The following is a 12,393-nucleotide window of genomic DNA, read 5'->3' as shown; positions in this document are numbered from 1 at the left end:
GCATACTGTGGGGATGACTTGATCAGTCAGAAGAAGGACTGCAGAGGAGATGTGGGTGGTTTGATGGGGCAGGTATGGAAGAGCATTGAAGCAAGCGCAGGCTCTTTTGGAGTTCAGGGCCCCGTGTGATCTTAAAGGTCGCACCTGCATGAGGCCCTGCCAGTGACTGACTGTCAGTGCTTCGGGAGATGTGATTTCACCACACATCCCCACTTCATCCTGGGTGTGACCACACACATCCATCCCACAGAGCCCTCGTCCCTGCCAGCACACCGTCTACATGATCGGGAAAGATTCCACACTCCCTGCTCAGCTGCTCCCAAGCCTGTTACCTAAGGAAAAAGACTCCTTTCCAGAGAAGGGCTCCCATTCTGTTCCTCCATTGAATTCACTCTAACTCCTCTCCAGCTAACCTTTTTCAGGCTTTAGTAAAATAGATGTTGACCTGCCAGGTAAGATTTGAATATTCTCACCCAGTCACAGGAGTCGCAGAATGAGAAAGACAAAACCATGTGTTCTCCTTGACACGACCGTTAAGATGCAGTTCCAGTGCTGGGGTACCAGGGTGGGGGGAGGGGCTATCAACTGAGACTCTCTTCCTGGAGAGGAGGGTCTGGGGCAGCCTGGCGACATCCTGACATTTGCAAAATCCCACTTGACAACATTCTTGCTCTTTAGCAACATGAATGTGATGATCTTTATTTTTATCTCGATGAGGAAACTGAGGCCCAGAGAAGTCAGATGACTTCCCAAGGTCATGAAGCTAGGAAACAGCACAGTCAAAACCAGAACCCACACCTCGTGAGCCCTGAAATGAACCAGTTTTTTCTACACACCCTGCAGAGGACCCAGTCCTCCCGTCTCACCAACAGTTCTTTGGGGCATTGTATAACACCAGCTTAAGGTTTTGAAGCAGCTTCCATTCTATTTGTGTATAAAACAACTCTGATTTCTGCTTTGCTCCAAGGGTAATAATTTTCCCACTAATTTTTACTTCTTGTTCTGAATCTTCAGAGACAATCCTGCTACCCAATTTAATCTCAAGACTCACATGAATTCCCAGGACGTGAAGGCAGCCATAGAGAAGATTTCTCAGAAAGGAGGGTTGTCTAATGCAGGTACATGTCTAATGTCTAATCCGGATTCAGATCTTCTTGCTACTATGGTTCTCCTCCTATGTGGTCGTCTGCTAGCATCCTAGATAGAAAAAGGAAAAATCCAAATAATCCATTAAGAAATGACTCACAGAATATCTGTATCTTTCCTAAAGTGTTATTGTGGATTGGGGGCAAAAATCATTACTGCACACATGCTGGAGTGTTCTTAGCAGGCCTGTTTCCTCAGGATAGCAGTTTTCTTTAGGACAAGCAGGACTGCTGCTACGACTACCATGACAGATCTACAAGTCATCAACTATTCTTCTTTGTATTTTGTAAAAAAGAAATTTTTAATAAAAATACAATTTAGGCTTCCCTGGTGGCTCCGTGGTAAAGAATGTGCCTTCCAGTGCAGGAGACATGGGTTGAATCCACATGCTGTGGAACAGCTGAGCCCATGTGCCACAACTATGGAGCCTGTGCCCTAGAGTCCATACTCTGCAACAAGAGAACCCACTACAATAAGAAGCCCAAGCACCACAACTAGAGAGTAGCCCCCACTTTCCACAACTAGAGAAAAGCCTAGCAGCAACGAAGACTTAGCACAGCTAAATAATAAATAAATAAAATTTAAAAATAAATCAAATTTGTAGCTGGTTCCATTCAGGAAGCTTCACAGTGCTCCTTGGGAATCTTTCTCTAATCTGCTCCTGTTACAGTGAAAACTGTGCAGAGACATGGTCTTTGTTTCAAGCTGTGTCTCCTGTGATATCTGAGCCTTGCTGGTGGTGATGAGGTGGAGTGGGAGTGGGGTACCAAAATCCCAAGGTCAAAATCGAGTCTTCAGTGGGGCAGGTGCAGAAACTCCATTTTATCAGTTCTCCAGAGGTGAGCAGGCATTAGAAGTAGTTTCACACTAACTGAGTTCAAAGGTCACTAATGAGCCCATGCCAGTATACCAATTTATAAACGGTAGTCTGACTCTGGGCTTCCCTGTTGGCACAGAGGTAAAGAATCTGCCTGCAATGAGGGAGACCCGGGTTTGATTCCTGGGTGAGGAAGATCCCCTGGAGAAAGGAATGGCTAACCACTCCAGTATTCTTGCCTTGAGAATTCCATGGAGAGAGGAGCCTGGTGGGCTACAGTCTGACTTTGGGGCACTGGGAGGACTGTCCACTCCTCAGGGACCCTGTCTGGACCACCACAATCCAGGGAAATGGAGATGTGAGCCATGTTGTTTGGCATGGAATGTGCACAGGGAATACAGCTATCTTTGAAGGAGCATCTTCAAAATTACAGTACATCTGATTTATTACTTCCCTCCCCACTTCAATGTACATCTGTTTAGACCAGTACATTAATATCTAGCAAATGAAGAGCCTTTGATCTCTGAACAATTCTAAATAAACACCATCCAAGTGACTTGGATCCAAGACACCAAATCGGACACTGCCTCATCACAAACATGATAGAGTTGATGTCTAATTTGTTTTCAGTTTGATACTTAGATCAGTGAAATTCCGGTAAGGTACCACGAGTAAAACTCTAAAACTTCAGAAGACATCCTATGTCCTTGGTGGGATTAGAGAGGTGTCTTAATAAAATCAATATATGTTTTTACAGTAGGTAGCATGTTATGTATCTACCCTGTATTGATGGGGGTTTGAGTTTAGAGAACAGAACCCATTCCAGCTGGTTTAAGCAGAAATAATATTATCATGCAAAGATGGGCTCGATAAAGGACAGAAATGGCATGGACCTAACAGAAGCAGAAGATATTAAGAAGAGGTGGCAAGAATACACAGAAGACCTGTACAAAAAAGATCTTCGCGACCCAGATAATCACGATGGTGTGATCACTCATCTAGAGCCAGACATCCTGGAATGTGAAGTCAAGTGGGCCTTAGAAAGCATCACTACGAACAAAGCTAGTGGAGGTGATGGAATTCCAGTTGAGCTATTTCAAATCCTGAAAGATGATGCTGTGAAAGTGCTGCACTCAATATGCCAGCAAATCTGGAAAACTCGGCAGTGGCCACAGGACTGGAAAAGGTCAGTTTTCGTTCCAATCCCAAAGAAAGGCAATGGCAAAGAATGCTCAAACTACTGCACAATTGTACTCATCTCACATGCTAGTAAAGTAATGCTCAAAATTCTCCAAGCCAGGCTTCAACAATACGTGAACCATGAACTTCCAGATGTTCAAGCTGGTTTTAGAAAAGGCAGAGGAACCAGAGATCAAATTATCAACAATCCGCTGGATCATCGAAAGAGCAAGAGAGTTCCAGAAGAACATCTATTTCTGCTTTATTGACTATGCCAAAGCCTTTGACTGTGTGGATCACAATAAACTGTGGAAAATTCTGAAAGAGATGGGAATACCAGACCATCTGACCTGTCTCTTGAGAAACCCGTATGTAGGTCAGGAAGCAACAGTTAGAACTGGACATGGAACGACAGACTGGTTCCAAATAGGAAAAGGAGTACGTCAAGGCTGTATATTGTCACCCTGCTTATTTAACTTATATGCAGAGTACATCATGAGAAACGCTGGGCTGGAAGAAGCACAAGCTGGAATCAAGATTGCCGGGAGAAATATCAATAACCTCAGATATGCAGATGACACCACCCTTCTGGCAGAAAGTGAAGAAGAACTAAAGAGCCTCTTGATGAAAGTGAAAGAGGAGAGTGAAAAAGTTGGCTTAAAGCTCAACATTCAGAAAACTAAGATCATGGCATCCAGTCCCATCACTTCATGGGAAATAGATGGGGAAACAGTGCAAACAATGTCAGACTTTATTTTGGGGGGCTCCAAAATCACTGCTGATGGTGATTGCAGCCATAAAATTAAAAGACGCTTACTCCTTGGAAGGAAGGTTATGGCCAACCTAGATAGCATATTTAAAAGCAGAGACATTACTCTGCCAACAAAGGTCCGTCTAGTCAAGGCTATGGTTTTTCCAGTGGTCATGTATGGATGTGAGAGTTGGACGGTGAAGAAAGCTGAGCGCCGAAGAATTGATGCTTTTGAACTGTGGTGGAGAAGACTCTTGAGAGTCCCTTGGACTGCAAGAAGATCCAACCAGTCCATCCTAAAGGAGATCAGTCCTGGGTGTTCATTGGAAGGACTGATGTTGAAGCTGAAACTCCAATACTTTGGCCATCTGATGCGAAGAGTTGACTCACTGGAAAAGACCCTAATGCTGGGAAGGATTGGGAGCAGGAGGAGAAGGGGATGACAGAGGATGCGATGGCTGGATGGCATCACCGACTCTATGGACATGGGTTTGGGTAAACTCCGGGAGTTGATGATGGACAGGGAGGCCTGGCATGCTGCGATTCATGGGGTCGCAAAGAGTCGGACACGACTGAGTGACTGAACTGAACTGAAGCAGAAATAATAATATTTCAGGGTATGAAAGTTTTGAGAATTACTGAAGAAACGTACTCAGGTTGAGTTTTCAAAGATGTCTTTCCTGGATCTGCAGGACCTCCGAGGAGCCATGCCTCTTCCAAGACCAGATAATTGCTTTCTCGATTCTACCACTGCAGCCTCTTTAGGAATCTGCTTCAGCCAGGAAGCCATGGTGATTGGGAAACTTCTGCTTCAACTGCCAGCTCCAGAAACAATTTTTGCCTGTTCGATTCACAGCCACAAAATAGATGCTTTGCACCCTACCTTCTCAACACCAAGGAAGCTGGTCACCAATCATGGGCACCTCTGCTAACGTTACCCTGGAAAAGTCAGACACTCTACAGACTTGGCTACAGAAATAGCAGAATCAAAAGTACCACCTCTACCCCATGTTCATCTTCTAAACTTCATGTGTGTATCATTTCATGAAACTAAAACACATCCAGAACTTTAGCTGCAAGGAAATCTCAACATGCAATTTTCAGATTTATAGCCTCTGCTTTCAAGACACACTAGAAGGCTAATGGAACATGTATTGAGTGCAAATTGACCATGGCCTCCAGATTTAAGACTGGGTGAGGTCAAGGTGATCTTCTGAGGGCTCCCTGTGCTCTTTCTACAGGCAGCTAACAGTAAACCAGAGGGGACTGCTGGGTGCCTTGTGCCAAATCAGCTTTGGCTGTGAACGCAGTTCTCTGAGGTTTCCACATAGCCAGCTCACAGGGGTTCTCCAAGACACTTCTCCAGCAACTGAGTATGTAACCATTTGATCCTTTCATTTGACACATAAGATTGTACTAGTCAGTGAGGCCAGGATGCTGGCCAAAACCAAAGAAGCCTTGAGTATAACGTTATAACCCTAATGTCTTAAGAATGTAGCTCTTAACTTTTATTTAGATTGAGGATCCCTTTGAAAGCTATGGCCTTTGTGCCCAAATAAATACTTATATACACAAAATACTGTGTATAAATTCAAGGGATTTGTGGATACTCACCCTCAGTGCCCAAGGGTCCACAGAGGCCAGGTTAAGAGCGCTGCCTCCGGGGTGATCGGTCATCCCAGTTTGCCCAAGGGCATATGGGACTTTCAATGCTAAAACTGGGAAAGTCCCAGAAAACTGGTATAGTTTCTCACCCTCGATTCCAAAATTCTCCTGAAGCCCTAGACAAGTGTTAAGTATATGCTTGAGAAAGGCATGCTGGGAAGCTACGTCATGCCTCACAACTGCTGCTCTCAGTTGAGGCAGGCTGTCATCATGGAAACCTAGTCTGGAGTGGCCTATCCAGGCCCAAATGGCCAGTAAAAAGTGCAGCCAGGTTAGAACACATCTCTCAGTTCTTAGTGGGCATGGTGCCTTCCAGGCCAGCCAGACCTGTGTCTCTAGTGGAAGTGACATGAGATTCCACTGAATCCAGAATACACCCTTCCACACCTGGAGCCTCGGGCTCACTACAAGCCCTCGAAGCCCAAGGAGAGGGCTACCCCACACTTTTGGTGACGGCTCCGGGGCTTAGTGAGGTCAGCTCCAGCACCCAGGCAGAGAATGGACACTATTGTTCCCATGAAAAGCTTTTCTCACCTGGGTGCTGGTCTCAAAAACATTTTATTATTTTTTAATTTAATTTTTAAAATTGAAGTATTGTTTATTTACAATATTGTGTTAGGTTCAGGTGTACAGCAAAGTGATTCATTGTTTTTTCAGATTATTTTCCATTACAGGTTATTACAAGATATTGAATATTGTTCCCTGTGTTTTACAGTAAATCTTTGGTGTTATCTGTTTTATGTATAGTAATTTGCATCTATTAATCCAATACTCCTAATTTATTTCCCCCCCCTTTCTTCCTTGGTAACCATATGTTTGTTTTCTATGTGAGTCTGTTTTTATTTTGTATATAGAGTCATTTATATTAATTTTCAGATTCCACATAAGTGTTATCATAGAATATTTGTCTTTCTCTGTCTGACTTACTTCATTTAGTATGATGATTTCTAAGTCCATCCATGTTGCTGCAAATGGTATAAAACCTTTTTAAAACGAGAAAATTAGAAGTTGAAGCTCAAAATGAAGCTGGGGAGGGAAATGGCTAGTGGTGTAGGTTCCATAATATTGTGAATGTACTTAATACCACTGAACTGTACACCCAAACATGATTAAAGAAAGTTAACATGATTAAAGAAAGAAAACAAGCCAACGAGGAAGGGATTGGATATTTTTCTGCACCTCTTTATGCTGCTCTGATCTATTCCAGAATCACTCCAAGCATGAGTTTTCTTTTTCTTCCAGGCCGGGCCATCTCCTTTGTGACCAAGAACTTCTTTTCCAAATTTAATGGAAACAGAGGCGGTGCTCCCAACGTGGCCGTGGTGATGGTGGATGGCTGGCCCACGGACAAGGTGGAGGAGGCCTCAAGGTTTGCGAGAGAGTCAGGAATTAACATTTTCTTCATCACCATTGAAGGTGCCTCTGAAAATGAGAAGCAGTACGTGCTAGAGCCCAACTTTGCAAACAAGGTATGTTTGCAAACAAAGTATGTCTTCTATGTAAGGTACGTAGGTGGGAAACCCACCCAACATAAGAATGCCCTACACTTTGCAGAGCTGTAGCAGCCATCCAGGCTGTGTCTCTTGTGTTTTTCAAATGGGTGTTAAGCTCATTTCTAGGCAGGAGGGCCTCCAGGCAGTCTGGAACCTGGAGTTACCCTCTCAAAGCAACGCCCCACAACCCACCACGCACTTGGTGAACTGAGGCCTGGCATCAGCACCTTGGGAGGAGCAGGGTCCCCAAAGCCTCACATCAGAGGCTCCCCTGAGTGCCTCTCATAGCCCCAGGGGACCTCAACTGGGTAGCCCAACAAGTCTTCACACGAGCACACACATGGGCACACATGCACCACAAGTCAACTAATCTGATAAACAAGAAAAGGAAAGGTACTAAACCTCATCAGGGAGCACAGGCCTTCAAACTCAGCTGCCCTGAGTTCTGCGAAGATGCCCAACAGGCCATGGAGGCAGAACAGATGGCAATCTAGGCCCATTCCCCCAATGCAGCCCACTTTGTGTATGCTTTATACAGTAGACCCCACATAAACCTTTCTCCAAAGACAGGACCCCGGGTTTCAAACGGAAAGGAGGAGGACAGGAGGGGGGATGCCCCACAGTGTTAGCATCCTGTCTCCAGATCTGCTGGGGCTCAGCTCCCTGCACAGATCCCTCACTTCATCATCATTCTTGTCTCCCTTAACCTCTAGGACACAGTGTGGCTCTTACTTCACTTGCCCCCTCCTCTTTTCCGTCTTGTACCCGAAGCGTAGACTTCCTTGGGGCTCAGTTCCTGGCTCTCTCCTCTGTTCTCACTAGTTTTTCTCCCTCCAGGGCCACAGCTTCAGCCTTCACTCACAAGCAGTGACACACTCATGTGTCTCTCACCCTGGTTTCTCTGAAGCTCAGGAGCCATCTGTTTCCAGCTGATTGACTAGTCTCCACCCAATGAGCTGCAGAACCTTAACTCCTACATGCAACATGCCAAGTGCATCATCTTTCCCACTCAAATTCCTTCTTCCTCTGGACTGTGCTTTGGCCCCACAGCTGTCCCAGACACCCGGAGTCACCCCAGAACAACTTGTCAGCTCCCATGTCACGTAGCTCACATCTGCCCAGTCTTTCCCATGCCCAGTGCCACCTCTCCAGTTCAAGCGAGTATTGATACTTTACATCTGTTCTTTCTCCCTTCTGGAGCTCCCCAGTTTAGTTTCGATTTCACAATGAATCTCATGCTTTTTCTCAGTCCCACAGGGTCCTTGCTCCAAATCCTTCTCCATTCACTGTTATTCCTGAGGTCTTCTGGAGGGTGGTCTTAACCCAGCTTCCTAGCTCCAGCCACCCAATGTCCTGCCCATGCCCAGCACCACGCTCTCTCCTGTTGTGACTCACTCAGACTGCCTGGTGGGGATCCCCTCCCCCCATCCATTGGCTAGAATTCAAGTCAGCCTTGACACCCATCTCACATGCCATCTAAGCCATGGAAAGTTTGGTGAACCCCATTAGGTTTTTACAAACCAATTAAAGTACATTTCCCAGGACATTTTAATGTCATTTCTTGTTTTCAACTAATGTTTTAATTATACACCTTCATCCGTAGCCAGCAGGTCTGTGATTCTCTCTGTGACCTCCGGAGAGGCAGTGGCAAGGGAAATGGTCACTTCCAGGAGCACACCAACCAGGTTGCTCAGTGTTTATTTGCAGGCACCTTGAGTTTTTTCTGGAACATGCTTGGGCACAAGTAAATATTCATTTGCCTGAAGGTAGGGTTGTCCAGGGGACAGAGCTGGGGTTCTTGAGGGCAGAGAGATTTGAGTTGTGACCTTAAGGATGTCGCTTCACAACTGGCCCTCAGTTTCTACCTTTATGACAAGGGGGTTAGAATTCTACCCTGTAGGGTTAAGGTGGGCAGGGGTGGATAGTGAAATGATGTTAAGAACATCTAGTTGGGTGCCAGACACAGATGTGGAACCCCCTTCTTGCTGGATGCAGGTCTGTTCTGTAACCAGCTCTTAAGCTTCATCTCCTGTGTGCCTTTTGTTTTCCCAATCAGAACAAAAGCTTTCTTTAACCCTTGTGGGTTGGTGCCCACCAATGCCAGCCTCATGGCTGGCTGCCAGTACAAACCAAGGGGTCTGGAGAGGCATAAATATGAAGCTGAAACCAGCAATTCCCCTCTCCCTGTGGACTTGCTTGACTGATGGTTCTCCATGAAAGCAGAGACCTGGTTGAGGGTGGGGGAATGGGTCCAGAGATAACCTGAGGGGCCTCTGCCCTGTGAGCACCTGGCTGGGTGAACCGAGATGGACAGAGGCCTTAGGTGACCGGTCATAGTGATCCATTGGAGGGTGAGACCCCTGACCTGGCGTGTGGCCTGCCCCTGTCTCCCAGGCTGTGTGCAGAACCAATGGCTTCTACTCACTCACCGTGCAGAACTGGTTCAGCCTCCACAAGACCGTGCAGCCCCTGGTGAAGCGGGTCTGTGACACCGACCGACTGGCCTGCAGCAAGACCTGCTTAAACTCGGCCGACATTGGCTTCGTCATCGACGGCTCCAGCAGTGTAGGGACCAGCAACTTCCGCACAGTCCTCCAGTTTGTGGCCAACCTCAGCAGGGAGTTTGAGATTTCAGACACGGACACGCGGATTGGGGCCATGCAGTACACCTACGAGCAGCGGCTGGAGTTTGGGTTCGATGAGTACAGCACCAAATCTGATGTCCTCAGTGCCATCAAGAGGGTGGGGTACTGGAGTGGAGGGACCAGCACGGGGGCTGCCATCAACTATGCCCTGGAACAGCTCTTCAAGAAGTCCAAGCCCAACAAGAGGAAGCTAATGATACTCATCACTGACGGGAGGTCCTATGACGACATCCGGATACCAGCCATGCTTGCCCATCACAAGGGTGAGTGAGCTGGTCTTGCTGACCAGACATCTGAGGCTTGGTGGGTTGTCTCTCTGGGCACTGGGTTTGTCTAGTACCTAATACAATGTTCACAATCCTAGGGCATTAGGGTGTAGTTCAACACCACAGAGCCCTCTGGGTAATGAAGAAGGGTCAGGCAAGGAAACGAGGGTAGTTTCCACAGCATCAAGGCCTGTGGACGCTACCCCTTTTCTTTACGTCCCACCCTCTGAGGCTGCACACACCAACATGTGATGCATTAAAGAGGAATTTGACTCCTCGCTCTAATCTCCGCTGAAGATCACAAAATTGTGTTAGAAACTTGAAGAAAATGGATGTTTAAAAGAGAAGTATAATACTGTCATATAAGCAATTGCTAACCAGATATTGGAGGTTTGGGGGAAGACCTCAAAGAAATTTTCATTCAAAATATTTAGAGATATTTCCATATGAAATTTGGAAGACGACAACAGAAAGTTTAAAACCATGAAAAATGAGCAAAACTGTTTTCGTAAATATTCAAAAAATCAGTCATATTTAATGCCTTTTGGACAAAATCTATACATAATCCTTGTTTTGAAAAGTGCCATAAAATACAAAGAAAATACAAACAACGTGGAGAAAACCTCTAGTGACAGTAATACTAGTAATGACAATAAAAGTAAACGGAGTCGTCAGTGAACCAAAAACCTGTAGTAAGTACTAGTGAACAAGACTTAGCTATTGTGGGGGAAGTTTTCATGTGTGTGCGCGCACACGTATATGCGCATATACTCAGTCTCTGCCTCCATTTAACTTGGGTTTGTTTGCAGGATTTCCCATATTCTTTAAAGCTGCTTTTAATCCTTCCTGAAACAAGGAGGGATATAAAAATAAGCCTTCGGGAACCAATATTTCTGGCTTCTGGAAAAGTACCCAGACCCCAGGTTCAGACAGTCTTCCCAGTGATTTACCCCAGAGGGAGCACACAGAATGGTGGGGAGGCAGGTGGCCCATGTGCCAGCGGTCAGAAGGCCCCTTGGGCTCCTGTCAGCAGAGTGAAGATGGTTTATGGTTCAGAAGCAAACTGCCCAAAGTTCCAAAGTGAATGGGCAGAACCAGGTGGGGCAACTCTTGATGACAAGCCCAAGATCGTCTGTCCTCAGCTTGTGTGCAGCCCCTCTCACTCATTTTTCTCGATGCCTCTCCTTGAGCCTCACCCAGAGGGTACCTTTGACCCACTGGTCAGGAGAAAGTGAAGACCTAGGATGATGTCCCAGGCACTGTGAGGGCTATCGTGTTCTGGGTATCTTTAAACAACAAGGACCAACAGATGCAAGTGACATGGAAGCCATGAGCACTGGGGTGTCCCTGAGGGTGTCCAAGCCAAGGCTGGGGGACCATCTATCAGAATTGCCAGTAGAAAGTTCTCTACAGTAAGGTTGGACTGCAGGATGTGAAAAGCTAAATCTCTAATATTGGTCTTGTTGTCTTTACTTAGGCCGGGGATGGGAGAGGGCAGTCCTTCCATCTTTGAATAGAAACAAGATCTTAGTGGGTCTAAGCCCTGTTCTGCAGCTAAACTCTTCCTGTGACCCCTTGGCAGCATTTTTAAAGCCCAACCCTGACTTTTCCCAATGGAGATAATGTTCAGAGAAAAGACACTGCAAAGGTGAGAAAAGGACCTGGCAGCTTAATGAGCCACAATAGGAGAACAGCTTAGCCCAGAACCACCTGTGGTGTGGATGGCGCTCCCATCAGCAGGAAAGGGAACCCGGAAAATAGTAGAGAAAGCCATGCCCCTGCGGGTGGCAGGGAGGTGGGGGAATGGAGCCTGGGCAGAAGCCCCTCCCCGGGCTCTGCCCACCATCTCATGGCCATCTTACTTATCTCACCCTGGTCAGCCAGGAGGGGGCATGGGAATAGGCCAGCACCTGCCCACCAGCTGCCCCAGTCAAGAACCACACTCCGGGCAGTCTGCCTCCCCACTTAGGACAGATGCCTGCTCTCTGAATTCCTCTTCTCCCTGAGGCATCTCAGTCCATGGTTAGAGCCCAAACCCTTTAATCCTACTATATTCATTCCTCTTGGTATCTAGACAAGCTCCAGTCCCTCCTTTCCTAAAGAGGGAAATAATCCCCTTTGACCCCATGTTCTGGCTCCAGTTACCACCTGCCTCCTCTTTACAGCCACACGCCTCCTGCCCCATATCTTCATTTCTCTTTCAATCTCAACTCACAGCAATTCACTTGGTTTCTTTGGCTTTGACTCCCCCAACACTTCTGCCTCCAAGCTACCGGCATCTTATTTATGTTTCTTCCGAATTCAGTGAATACCTTTTCCCCTTTTCATCTCCAGTGATCCCCCTGCAGCAGTCAGTGCTGTTAGCGCCTTCCTTATCTGCAAACACTTACTTTTCTGTGGTGATGGAGCAGATGCTGGGTCGCCAGCTCTC

General features: G+C 46.5%; 1 protein-coding gene across 3 annotated transcripts in view; it reads left to right on the top strand.

Annotated features, from left to right (window-relative positions):
- Positions 1-12,393, top strand: part of VIT (vitrin) — a 127,022-nt gene that overhangs the window by 108,062 nt on the left and 6,567 nt on the right. For all 3 annotated transcript variants that reach the window (XR_014083673.1, XM_081596241.1, XM_081596242.1), the window contains 3 exons: positions 1,015-1,118; positions 6,801-7,027; positions 9,446-9,959. Coding sequence is in view for 2 of the 3 variants with exons in the window: in XM_081596241.1 (XP_081452367.1) it covers positions 1,015-1,118; positions 6,801-7,027; positions 9,446-9,959 (845 nt within the window). In the remaining variant the exon portion in view is untranslated. The remainder of the gene's footprint in view (positions 1-1,014; positions 1,119-6,800; positions 7,028-9,445; positions 9,960-12,393) is intronic.

The sequence above is a fragment of the Giraffa tippelskirchi genome, chromosome 4 (assembly GCF_054371585.1).
Source record: "Giraffa tippelskirchi isolate mGirTip1 chromosome 4, T2T-mGirTip1v1.2.pri, whole genome shotgun sequence".
In the NCBI taxonomy this organism is placed as follows: Eukaryota; Metazoa; Chordata; class Mammalia; order Artiodactyla; family Giraffidae; genus Giraffa; species Giraffa tippelskirchi.
This window is presented reverse-complemented; position numbering and strand designations above follow the sequence as displayed.